Source organism: Sturnus vulgaris, chromosome 12 (genome assembly GCF_052056855.1).
Source record: "Sturnus vulgaris isolate bStuVul1 chromosome 12, bStuVul1.hap1, whole genome shotgun sequence".
NCBI classification, from domain to species: Eukaryota; Metazoa; Chordata; class Aves; order Passeriformes; family Sturnidae; genus Sturnus; species Sturnus vulgaris.
Window position 1 is genome coordinate 19,379,511 of NC_142254.1, and position 12,713 is coordinate 19,392,223.

Below are 12,713 nucleotides of genomic sequence, written 5' to 3' on the forward strand. Positions count from 1 at the left end.
TAAATTAAAAAAAAAAAAAATCCACAGGAGGGTGGAAGGGCTCAGCTTCCAGAGGGACTGGTGATGGGACAGGACCTGCCCCAGTGGAAAAGGGGATTTATTTTTCCTGGGTTTCAATTCTTTTTAAAACATTTCAATATCTTTTCTGGCCCAACCAGCAGCAGTAAAAACACTAAAAAAGCGAGTTAATCCATTTGCCAAAATAAAAACGAAAACAAACTAGGAAGAAAATAAAACAGGGGGGTAGAAGGAGGGGGGGAAAAAAGGAAAAAAAAAAGCAGAAACATCTTAAAAAAAAGGGCAAGCTTTTTATAACAATAATTAAAGCAATAAAAACATACAAAACTTTGTTGTTTTTTAATATATATACACAGTACAAGGCTGAAACACCTTTTTTTTCTTTTTTTCCTCTTTTTTCTTTTTTTCCGCCTGTTCAATCCCAAAGCCGGGGTGCCAAAGTGACCCCGCGCATGTCCCTGCCCCTTCCCCGCCAACCAGGAACAAAAAGGGACCTTCAACCAGTTTATTGACTTTATTTTTTTGATAGCGAAGTGCATTTCCAGGGGAAACCCCGGGCTGGGGGTGCCGTGCTGGGAGCAGGATCCGGCAGCACCCGGCCCCGCGGGGCCCCACCGGGTTTAGTGTTGTCGTGGAGTCTTTCATTGTCTTTTTTTTTTTTTTTTCTTTTTTTTCTTTTTTTTTTTTAGAAAAAAAAAAACCCAAAGAACCAACAAAAATGAGCGTTATAAAGTGTAGGTGGGTGGAGGGGGGGCTTCAGAGCTGTGGCCCCCAGAGGAGGGGACAGGAGGGGACATGCCAGGGGCTGCTGGCCGTGGGGTGGGCTCCCGGCTCCTCCCGGCTCCCATTTGCTTCATGCATGGCACATTCTCCATTTATTTATTTCTCTTTTTTTTTTTTTTTTTGTCTGTTTTCTTCCTTTTATTATTAACGATTTTGTTGTCGTGGTTTCGCTTGTTTGTTTTTTTTTTTTCCTTTTTGTCTTGTTGTTGTATTTTTTTTTTTTTATTATTTTATTTTATTATTTTAGCTTCAAACCTCCCAGTGAAAAATATTAAATATTCAAGGTAATAAAATAGATTATTATTTCTAGACTATATGTTCGGCCTGGCCCAAGGAGCGTCACCTGGGATACCCCTTGAAATAACCCCTAGACCACTGCATTGCAGGCAAGGCAAGGCACTTCCGCAGGTGATCCAGCTCGGCTTGCAGGCGCTCCCGCTCCGACACCATCTTCTGCTTCTGGCTCCTCAGCTCCTGCAGGCAGCCACGGAAAGGGAAAGGGGATGGTCAGTCAGGCACTGGACAGCTCGTAGGGCAGGGAATAGGGTGGGGGTGGTGTTGGGAATGGGGGCTGCGAGGAATGGCCAGTGCGGGAAAACGGGCACTACAAGGGATGGGTGCTGCAGGGCACTACAAGGGATGGGTGCTGCAGGGAATGGGTGCTGCAGGGTTTGGGATGTAGCAGGAGATGGGATATAGCAGGGTTTGGGACATAGCAGAGTTTGGGATATAGCAGGAGATGGGCACTGCAGGGTTTGGGATATAGCAGGGTTTGGGATATAGCAGGAGATGGGCACTGCAGGGTTTGGGATATAGCAGGGTTTGGGAACTGAAGAGTTTGGGATATAGCAGAGTTTGGGATATAGCAGGAGATGGGCACTACAGGATTTGGGATATAGCAGGGTTTGGGATATAGCAGAGTTTGGGATACAGCAGGAGATGGGATATAGCAGAGTTTGGGATATAGCAGAGTTTGGGATAGAGCAGGGTTTGGGAACTGAAGAGTTTGGGATATAGCAGGGGATGGACGTTGCACGGCATAGACAGAGCATGGATGGGGCAGTGCAAGGAATGGGAAGTGCAGGGTTTGGGATATAGCAGGAGATGGGCACTACAGGAAACGGGCAGTGCATGGATGGGGTAGTGCAGGAAATGGGCACTCCAGGGAATGGACACTGTAAGGAATGGACACAGAGTTTGGACACTGCAGGGAATGGACACTGCACAGGATGGGTACAATATGTGTAAATGGATGGGCTGTGGGAGGATTGGGTGCCTCGAGGTCAGATCCTGGGAAGGCTGGGTACCAGGGAAGGCTGGATGCCCAGGGGATGAGTGCCCAGAGAATGGGTGCCCAGGGGATGGGTGCCCAGGGGATGGGTGCCCAGGAGATGAGTTCCCAGGTGATGAGTGCCTGTCCCCACTCACCGCCATGCTGTGTGACAGCTGCTCTGCTGTCAGGCTCAGGGTGTAGTGCTGGGCCTCCAGCCGCCGGCACTGCGTCTGCAGCACTTGGCGCTCCAGGTTTTGTTCTGCAACATCCAAAGGACAAGGGCTGAGCACCAGCCCCTCCCACAGAAGGTGCCAGCCCTACTCTAGGCCTGCCCAGACAGCAGTGATTGCCCCCAGCATCCCAGAACATTCCCAACCCTGGCACTGCCTGTGGGGAATCATTAGGTCCCACTGGAAGGACACTGGGCAGCTGTGAATACACCGATTTTTAATGCATACATTAATTTTTGAGAAAACAACAGTGCCTGTTGCTTTCATGCTGCTCCTACACTGCTGGAGATCCCCCAGTGCTTCCCCAACTCATCCCAGCAGGAACCAGTGACACCTCCCACGGGAAACTAAAGCACAAATTGGGAATTCTACCCTCCCTGCACCCCCTTACCTTCTATATGTTCCTGGTAAGCTTCAAAAATTGCCTCGATCCCTTGCCACTTGGGCCTGGGGTAATCTTCCTCCTCTTCCTCCTCTTCCTCCTCCTCCTCCTCATCCTCGGAGGCCGAGTCCCGGGGGGGCAGTGGCCGGAGTGGCCCCTCGGCCGTGCCGTTGTGCGGGGGCCCGGCCAGGCGGGTGGACGCCTGCAGCTCCGGGATGTTGTAGTGGATGGAGGTGTCCAGCTTGTGGTTCTGCTCCACTGTCCCCCCTGTGGGCAGCCACAGTCAGTCCCTGTCCACTCCCCATGTTCCCTCAAGGCATTAATTCCCACCCTTCCCAGATTTTTCAGGGGCTCACAGCATCTTCTGTGGGTTTTTAATCACTCTTTGAGTGCTGGAGTGGTTTTATTTATTTCAATCACTAGACTGAGTGAGTTTGGAGGCTTTGGAGCTGTGTTATCCCTAATTTTTAGCTTCAGCAATAAGCTCATGGGACGCCACTGTCAAACCCTGGTGGGGGGGACATGGGGGTGATGTCCAAGACTCAACCAGCTTCCTGCATCCCTGCTTCTTTTTCTGGACATCGAGGAGAATTTCTTGATTGGTAGGGTTGTTAAACACTGGAAGGAATTGCCCTGAGAGGTGGTGGAGTCCCCATCCCTGAAGGGGCTCAAGAAGGGCTCAATGTGGGACTCAGTGCAGAATCTTAGTCTCCTGGAATCTTAAGTACCTTAGATTTGTAAGTTAGGCATGTAAGGAAGTTATTGTTGTGTGGTACAGTAAATTCTGTATTAATCCCTTGCTAAATTGTTTATATTATCAGTAACTTTAAATGTTGCTAAGTGCTGTTCAGTTTAAGTGCTGTTGGGCCTTTAAACATAACCTGTTGATCAAGTCCTGGCTCAGTTTAGCACAGGGGTCTACTCTGAACTTGTGACACAAGGGTCTTCCATATTCCTTTTTGTCCTTACCCCTTCCTAACCTTTTGTTTCCCCCTCTCCAGCCTCCAAGCCGATTATTTGGGGTTTATTTATTGACTTTGGATTTTTGTTTGCTTTTCCTCAGAGTGCTTTAACCATCCAATAAAGAGGAGAGTAAACCTTGCCAACGAACTTTGTTGTGACACTGCTTTTACACTAAACCTGTTTTTTCTGATACTTTTTCTGGCGACTCTTTAAGTGACTTTAATAATTCCTAACAACTCCCCGTTACCTTTGTGCTTCTGCAGCGCCTTCTGCGTGGACTGCAGCACCGACTCATGGAACTGGTGGGCAAATTCCTCGGCAATGAAGGGCTCCCAGGGCTTGCTCTTGCCGTTCATGCTGTGGGACAGCGGCACCGGGATGTCCTTGGGGAGGGGCCCCCTGACGTAGCTGAGGATGCTCAGAGCCTTCTTCCCGGGGTGCCCATCGCTCAGCCGGGGCTTCTCCGGTGCCGTGCCCGACTCCTTGGGCCTCGCTGGCTCCTGAGGTCTCAGCTGCTCTAACCTGGAGGCTTCTGCTGCTTTCGGCACCTCCGGCACGGAGACGGCGATGCCCACGGGTTTATCCAGGTCCAGCAGGAGCGGCGGCACTGGAGGCTCTTTGGGAAGAGGAGCAGCAGTTGGCTGTAGCCAGGACTCCGTGCACCCCTCAAGGCAAAGCTGTGCCCCCCAACCCAAGAGCCAGGGAAGGACTCGGGCGCTTACCAGTGCTGGGGGCACCGGGGCTGTCCCGCGGGGAGCTCTTCACCACCACGGCAGCTGGTGTGGTCTTCTGCTTCATGGCCTGCAGCATCTCCACCAGCTTCTCCTTGTCTGCAGCATGGGAAGCTGAGGTTTAGTGTAGCCTCTGCTCAGCAGAGCCAGCTCAGGGCCCAAGGCAGACCCCCCAGAGCACTCCCAACCCAAGCAGGCACAGGCCATGGCTGTTACCTTTCCTCTTCTCGGCGCTGATGTGCGTGAGGTTGAAGATGGTGAGGAAGCGTTTCTTCTCCTCGAAGTTGGGGCTGTTGTTCATCTCGTCGGGGCTGTAGCGGGTGGAGAGCGGGAGGCGCGGGGAGGGCGTGCGGCGCTTGTTCTGCACCGTGGGGGGAGAGGGGCTCCGCTCCCGCAGCATCCGCCGCCGCTTGCGCCGCTTCTGGCTCAGCAGTTCCTCCTTCTGCTGCTGCGTGGTGAGGCCGAAGAGCTGCAGGAACTCCAGCTTCTGGGGCGGCCAGGGGGAGAGAAGAGCAGGGTCATGCCCCGTCCTCATCTTCATCCCCACGCCCATTGTCATCCTCGTCTTCATTCCTATTCCCGTCCTCATGCATCCTCTCATCCCCGTTGTGATCCCCATCTCCATTCCCATCTCCATTCTTATCTCCATTCCCCATCCCTATTGTCATCCCCATTCCCCTCATCCTTATTTTCATTCCTGTTCCCATCCCCATCCTCATCCCACCCCCACTCCCATTCCAATGCCCACCCTTACCACCATCCCCATCTCCATTACCCACCCCCATTCTCATCATCCTCATTTTCATTCCTGTTCCCATCCTCATCCTCATCCCACCCCCATTCCCGTTCCAATGCCCACCCTTACCACCATTCCCATTTCCATCCCCAATCTCCATTACCCATCTCCCTCCCCATCCTCATCACCCCCACCTCTAACCCCCTCTGCAGACATGTGGAAATGGTGGCTTTATTGGGCACTGGGAACTGGTGAAAAGGAGGGGCCGCTCCCCCAGGGAGGGGACAGGGGGTGCCACCAGTACCTCAGAGGACGTGTCCAGCTTCAGCGGGGGCTGCTCAGCCACGCAGCGGAGATGGGCCCGCACCTCCTCCTCGTCGCTGTCGTCACAGGAGTCATCCAGGTCGTAGTAGTACCCTGGGGATGGGGAGAGGCTGGCGTGAGGCTGGGGACACCTTGGGGACCTGCTGGGATCCTGGGGAATCTTCTGGGACACAGGGGAACGCCACTGGGGATGGGAGTGCAGCAGGGTAGGATGTCAGAAGGGAGTGATGTGAGTCCAACGTGGGGCCCAGCAGGGTGGGGGGAGCCCTGTCCCCTCTCCAACAGCTGTGGGACCTCGGAGGGCATCACCCACCTCTCTTGGCATCTCTGTGGGATGGTGGCAGGGGGTCGCTGGGTGACAGGTTGGGGAGGCTGTGGCTGAGCCCCCATCCCACTGGAGTGGGGACAGCAATCCCAGCCCCTCCCAGCTCTCCATCTCCTCCTCACCGCTGTTCCCATCCCCGCTCCAGCAACCCCATCAATATTTAAAACCCTCTTATTAGCTCCAGTTCATCATTTATTCATCAGGCAAGTCTGGAGCGCAGGGTTTACCGAACTGCTCGGATGTGGGAACGTCGGCATCCCTGGGAGACCCCTGGCCAGTTCCTGGTGCCAGGGGGGGAAATCCCTGCTCCCTCACCTTTCTCACGGGCCTCCCGCCTCCGGCGCTCCTCCAGGTCCAGTTTGCTGACCAGCCTGCGGTGCTGCTGCACGAATTCGTCGTAGATGTACATGGGGTCCTGGGCACGGGGCTGGGGGGGCCGGTAGGGCGAGCTGGGCTTGGTGGCCTCGGAGAACGGGGTGGCTGGGGCTCTCTGCTGGCTCAGGATGCTCTGAGTGGACTTTTCCAGCTCAGCTAAGAAGGGGGTATGGGTGAAGGCCCCGTGCTCCGGGGCACCAGGCTCCCGTCCCGGGGGGTATTTCTCCAGAGTGTCCCTCTTCCTCGGCCCCTCCTCCAGCTTCTCTGGGCAGAAGACTCTCTCCACCTTTACCAGTGGGATGCCCTGGCGGCCGGGCTCGAAGGGTGCTGGGTGGCTGTGGAGGGCGTGGGGCTCGGGGAGGCGCCGGGGAGGGTCGGGGGGGCTCTCCATCAGCGAGACAGGGTTCCAGAGGGACGTGGTGACAGGGTGGTGCTGGGGTTTGGGGGAGATGAGGGGTGGGGGACCGCCAAAGTGCTGCCCTGGCTCCCGGCTGCTTGGCTCGTGGCGGCTTGATCCCAACCTGCAGGGAGAGGAGAGCACCGGAAAGGTGAGGAGCTGGCACTGCCACCGGAGAGCTGGCAGCACTCCAGCCCCGGGGGATTTTGGGGAGAAAAATCCCTGTGCGGAACACCCAGACGGGTTTGTGCATGTGGGGATCCCACAGTTGTCCCCTCCCTGCCACAAACCTGAGGGCTGGGGGCAGAGTTAAGGCTGTGCATGGGTGTGTTGGGCAGGGATGCGGCTGCATCCCAGGAGCAGTGGGTGGGAGACGCCAGCCTTGACCCCTGCATGGGGACAAGCGAGCCACCAGTCCTGCCACAGCCCCGTGGCCAGGGCAGTGCCCCAGTGCAGCCCTCCTCTGACAGCCAGAGCCAGAGCCAGCCCGTTTGCAGGATAAATATTTCATGTGCCCAAGCTGTGCATTTAACACTTTTCCGCTCCAGTGCCCCGGAGCTCCGCGTGCGGAGCAGCGGCTTCAGCTCGGTGCCGCCATCGAGTCACCACCGGCGGGGAGCACAGCCCATCCCCTCCCCAGGATGCAGGAAAAGGATGGGGATGGAATATCCCCAGCTGCAGGTGTTTCGGGGTGACCTTGCTATCTCCTCTCTATTTTGGGGTGGGAGGAGCGGATGGGGAAGGGAGCCCGCGGCGGGCGCTCGCCTTTGTGCCGCCCCGTGATCCGCTCCTTATTATCCTCCATGAGCCGCGCTAATCCCCTGGATACCCAAAAATAACAAAGGGAGCAGGCGGCAGAGCTGGCTGGATGAGCTTGCACTGCTTAAGTGCTCAGCCACGGGGGTGAGCAAGGCTTTGTCAATCAATCCGGGGGTGTGGGCACGCTCTGCTGCCCCCCAAACTGCCCAGGCTCGGCGCAGGTGCCCCCAAAATGAGGCATCCATTGCCCAGCCCCACTGCCTGGGAGGGGGAAGCTGCAATTAGTGGTGCTGGTGGCTGGGCAGCACCTGGCAACTCACCGCTGGCCCTCGGCCACCTCCCGGGCTCGGCGCCTGCCGCCGCGCAGATGTCGGGCACCAGGAACGCCTGGCACTGCCAGCACAGCCGGTCTGGCTGGCACTGTGTGGCAGGAACCTGCTGGCACCGGCCAGGCACCGTGGCTTTGGCTCAGGGGATGTGTGAGGGGCACGGCCGTGGGGTGGTGGATGCCTGATGAGGGGCAGAGCTGGGTAATGGGGTGGACACAGCCACAGGTTGAGGGGAAAATCCTATAAATCATCCTATCATGGCATCATGGAATGGTATGGGGCAAAGAGACCTTAAAGATCATCCTATTCCACCCCCTGCCATGGGCAGGGACACCTTCCACTACACCAGATTGCTCAAAGCCCCGTCCAGCCTGGCCTTGGACACTTCCAGGGATCATTGGGCAGCCACAGCTTCTCTGAGCATCCTGTGCCAGGGCCTCAGCACCCTCACAGGGAAGCATGTCTTCCCACTATCCCATCTAACTCTCTCTATATAAAGACATTCCCTCTGTACTATCACTCCTTTCCCTCGTCCAAAGCCCCTCTCCAGCTTAAGATACAGATATTCCAGCAAGGACAGCTGCAACACAGGAAAACACAGCTCAGTTTTGGGGGAAAGTATTGCCCTTGGAGCAGGGCTGGCAGCATCCCTACCTGGGGTGCTCGGGACGGTGCTCGGGCTCAGCTTGGCTCGGGGCACGCCCTATGTCCAGGTGCTGCTCCAGCACTTGCTGCCGGAACTCCGAGACTTGGGATTGCCGATCCTCCTTCTCCTGGCGCAGCCGGCGCTGCCGGGCCAGCCACTTCTCCTCCTCGTTGGTGCGGTGGATGAGCAGCGCCGTGGCCGCGCTGCTTCCGGGCAGAGGGAACACGCTGTGGTTGGGGATGAGGCTGGGCACGGGGTGGTGGGATCCTGGTGGTGGGTGCAGAGGGTGCTGGATGGGTTTTGGCGTGGGCAGCACCGAGTCCTTGAGTTTGTCTGCGGTGGAAAAGGGGTGATGGAGAGTCAGGGAAAGAGGGAGGGTGTTTTGGGGCGAGTGTTTGTTGCTGTGGGTGGCAGGGACCCGGAGCTGTGGGGCTGCCACCGGTCAGAGCTCAGCACAGGGGGCTGCCCACTCGCTGCCAGCCCAGCTGCCCCACATGCACCGGGCACGGTGCCAGCCCAGCCCGAGTCAGATGGCACAGGCACCGCGCCGCCGCTCCGAGCTGCCGCAGCTGGGCTCCTGGCAAAGCTCCTGGCAGCCAGGACAGCCCATCCCCATCCCCAGCCACCTCCCGGGGCCACCAACCCCCTCAGCTTTGCCATCTGGAGGGGAGAGGGGACCAAGGCAAGCTCTGCAAGGCGAGCGTTACCTGCTCTGCTGGGTGCCAGCGGCTCCACCGGCTTGCCCCGCTCCTCGGCCGGGTGCCCCCGCAGCCCGTGCAGCTCCGCCACGGGGAGGAAGGGCCCCTCCATGGCTTTCACCATGCTCAGCTCCTTCTCCCGGGCACGTTCCCGCTGCCTCTCCAGCTCCCGCTCCCGCTCCTTTTCCCGCTCGCGCTCCAGCTCCTTCTCGCGTTCCCGCTCCCGTTCTCGCTCCTTCTCCCGCTCCCGGTCGGCTTCTCGCTCCCGCTCCTTCTCCCGCTCCCTCTCCCGCTCCCTCTGCCGCAGCTCCTCGTCCATTTGCAGCCTGCAGAGAAAAATCAAAAAGAAAAGCACCAACCCCAAACATCCTCCCTTGGAGCACCCCTAAAATCAATCCTGGATGCCTGTCAGCACGCTCTGAATCACCCTTCAACCTTCCCAGCACCCCTGGGCACCTGTCAGCATCCTCTGCAGCACCCCCAAATCCCTAGTCACCTGTCAGCATTCCTAGAGCATCCCAAAACCACCCCTGGTCCTCTGTCAGCATCCTCTGGAGCACCCCCACCCATCCCCCCCACCATCCATGCCCTTCCGTACCTCTCGGCTGCCAGGCTGGAGATGCGCTCGGACTGCAGGGCGGACAGGGAGGAGTGGGAGAGCTCGGGGGGGTACCGGACCCCCGAGAGGTGCAGGTGCATGGCCGAGGGGTGCAGGGGTGGCAGCGAGCCCGGCGCTGGCAGCGGGTAGAAGGGGGTCCTCAGTGCCGACAGGCAGTACGACTCATCCATCCTGGGGAGACAGGGATGCTCAGACGGGCAAAGAACCCCTCAATTCCCCTCCCAGGAGCCAGATGGGGGCTGCCTTCTACTGGGAGAAAGGGATGGAGAGCCCCCAAACGCCCTCAATGGATCATGCTCCCACCTCCCAACACCCCAAAGCTCATCCAGTGGTATCCCAAGGCTGGGAGGTGCCCACCTGAAGGCAGGATGAGGGAAGGGGTGATGTGTCAGGTAGCTGGGGTGGTAGTAGGCGGCGGCAGTGGCCGGGTCGAGGCCGAGGGGAGGCAGGGAGGACATGCGGAGATCCTCGGCCGTGTGGTAGGGACGGAAGCTCCGCAGGTAATCCTCGGTCACCGCGCTGGGAGGCACCACGTGGTGGACCGGCCGCTGCAGGCTGGGGGGCAAGGAGATGGTCACCACCCCTGGGCAGGTCACCATCTCCCTGGGGGAGATGTCACCTCCCCCAGGTGACACCAGAGCTCGCAGGGGACGCCCGCATCCTGCAAACCCGTCCATCCCGAGCAGACTCACTTGAGAGGCGGGAAGCGGGAGTCCTGGACCACGGAGCTGGGGGGCAGCCCGAAGGAGTAGGGTGTCCCCAGGAGGTGGGAGGGGACAGTGGGACCCCCCGCTTTCTCCTGTGCGAGGGGGGGCTCCGAGATGAGGCGCTCGCGGCCGGCGCTGCTGCTGCTGCCTCGTGACCCTGCTTCCTGCTGGAAGGCAAAGGGGCAGGAATGCCAAGATGGGGGACAGCAGGGGATGGGGAATTCCTGCTGTGTCCCCACCCCAAGACCCTCAGTAGGTCTCCAGCGTGCCCTGGCTAGCACCAGTACCCAGGGAAGGATTCATCCACCAGGGCATCTCCTCCATCCAGGCTTTGGAAAGGCAGCTGGAAGCGTGGGAGGGTCTGGGAGGCTACACCAGGGGGGCCCCAGTGGGAAAGGAGGTGCTGAAGCCAGGGCAGAGCTGAGGGCAAGACACCCATTACCTGCCTGGAGATTTATGGCTGCTTTGTTCTCCCGAGCTATTAATCATCCGGGGAGGAGTGACACGGCCGGGGGGAAATCCAGGCGGCCTTTGATAAGGGCCATAACCCAGGGGTCAGCCCACAATCCCCCCGGCATCAGCACCCTCCCACAGGGCCTCAGCCGCTTTCCATCAGCTCCCACCCCTGGTGTCAGGATGAAGGTCACTCCCTCCAGCTGGGGAGGGACCCCTAGCAAAGGGGGAACAACTTGGGGTGACAAGAGACCCCACAGGATCTGACAATTAGTGGGGCGACTCCCCAGCAAAGCAAGTTTTGGTTTAAAAATTATTATTTTTCATTGCATCATCTCCATTTAGCAGCTCAGGAGGAAGACGATGGCGGCACCTACAGCATCCCCCTCCCCACCGCAGCCCCTCCAGGGCAGGGGCAGCCCCAAGGTCACCACAAAGGGCACGGTGTCCCCCCCTGGCCACCACTCCTGCCGCCTGCGCGGAGCTCATTGTGCGTGCCAGGCTCTGCTCTAATTACCTCCCATCTCGGATTGTCTGCCAGACAATCACCACGCTCGGTTAACCCCCACACCGGGGGGGACACGGGGGTGACACCGGGCTGGGGAGCTCCCGGACACCCCACACACCCCTCTGAGCTCCCGAGGATCACAGTTCCATTTATTTTTTTCCTCCCCACCCCTGCCCCCAGCGTTTCTCATCCCCTAGCCTCGCCTCTCCGCTTTGTGGTTTAATTAGTCTTTCCAAGTGGCATAATCCCCCCGGGAATCTGCTTGTAGCATGCGGAGGAGAGGAGAACCACTAACGATGCTTCTTAATTAGCTGCTCTCCCCCCACTCCTCACCCCCCCCCCCTCCTCCTCCTCCTTCCTCACACTCCCCTCCGGATGGCAGCCCGGGGATGATGGCAGCAGGGGGACGATGGTGACACAGCTCAGGGACACAGCGGGGAGGGGAAGGGACAAAATGTGGGCAGCCCAGTGATCCCACGGTAGCCCTCCATCCTTCAGGGGGGCCAGGCAACCCCCGAGCACAGCCATACCTGTCTGCCCTCGCTCCTCCAGACCCCGTTGACCGTCTTGGTGGGGGCGATGGTGACGACGGGCGGCGTGCTGGGCACGCTGTGCCCCCCTGGGGGCACGATGATGGGGCCCATGGGGCCACGTTTGGGTGTGCTGGCGGGGGAGCTGTGGTTGGTGGCCGGTGAGGACACTGGGGACGACTCGCTGCTTAGTGAGGACCCTGGAATTAAATCAGAAATTGAAATAAGTTAGGAAAACAGCAGTGAACTGGATGAAACCACCCTCTGAAGGAGCTGGAGCCATTCGTGACAGGATGTGTCACTGCAGGGAGCACGGGTGGGGCACTGGGATGCACTCAGGGCGTTCAGCATCCTGCCAGACTCCCAAACTGGACCCACATCCTCCCATCCCAGAAGTTCCCAGTGGTGCTGAAGGCTCCACCCAACACAGTGGGACGGGGCAGCCTCTTGCTCCCACCTAACAGGGACTGCCAAACCTCACAAAACCCCTCAGCACAAGTGACACCGATGTGATGCCGGCCCCAGACAGCCACATCTTCCCAAGGCAAACCCAGAGACTCCTTAATCCAGCTGCAGAAGTTGTCACGGACAAGCCAGGGCCTCTGGAGACACTGGGATGAAGGAGTGACTCCCTGAAACCCTTGGGCAAGGCTTTGGTTTCATTTGCATAATACATCTGTACTTTAACTTATCCCCACCCTAGGGATGCTGGCCATATTTCCAAAGGAAAAATAAAAAGGGAGTGAAAGTGGAGAACAGGAAAAGCAGAGAAATACAAATTCCACATTAACCGGGGCACAGGGAGCCTGGTGTCTTTTCCATAGAACACTTCCCATTCCCCAAACACAGCTGGGCAGTCTGGGGGGGCTCTGAACCCCCAAACTCTGCTCCCTCCATCCCAGAGCCTGGGTTAGAGGGAGATTCCAA

The 12,713-nt window shown here is 58.1% G+C and overlaps 1 protein-coding gene across 6 annotated transcripts in view; it reads right to left on the reverse strand.

Annotated features, from left to right (window-relative positions):
* Positions 1-295: 295 nt before the first annotated feature.
* GSE1 (Gse1 coiled-coil protein) overlaps positions 296-12,713 on the reverse strand; it is a 63,959-nt gene continuing 51,541 nt past the window's right edge. For 3 of the 6 annotated variants that reach the window (XM_088172115.1, XM_088172109.1, XM_088172110.1), the window contains exons 3-16: positions 11,787-11,986; positions 10,281-10,462; positions 9,946-10,143; positions 9,568-9,759; positions 8,979-9,295; positions 8,280-8,604; positions 6,081-6,661; positions 5,421-5,533; positions 4,597-4,867; positions 4,372-4,494; positions 3,897-4,265; positions 2,696-2,953; positions 2,230-2,333; positions 296-1,275 (exon numbers count right to left, since the gene is read on the reverse strand). In XM_088172115.1, coding sequence (XP_088028241.1) covers positions 1,141-1,275; positions 2,230-2,333; positions 2,696-2,953; positions 3,897-4,265; positions 4,372-4,494; positions 4,597-4,867; positions 5,421-5,533; positions 6,081-6,661; positions 8,280-8,604; positions 8,979-9,295; positions 9,568-9,759; positions 9,946-10,143; positions 10,281-10,462; positions 11,787-11,986 — 3,368 coding nt within the window. In that variant the 3' untranslated portion in view covers positions 296-1,140. The remainder of the gene's footprint in view (positions 1,276-2,229; positions 2,334-2,695; positions 2,954-3,896; positions 4,266-4,371; positions 4,495-4,596; positions 4,868-5,420; positions 5,534-6,080; positions 6,662-8,279; positions 8,605-8,978; positions 9,296-9,567; positions 9,760-9,945; positions 10,144-10,280; positions 10,463-11,786; positions 11,987-12,713) is intronic. The other 3 variants (XM_088172114.1, XM_088172111.1, XM_088172112.1) reach the window with 3 other exon arrangements.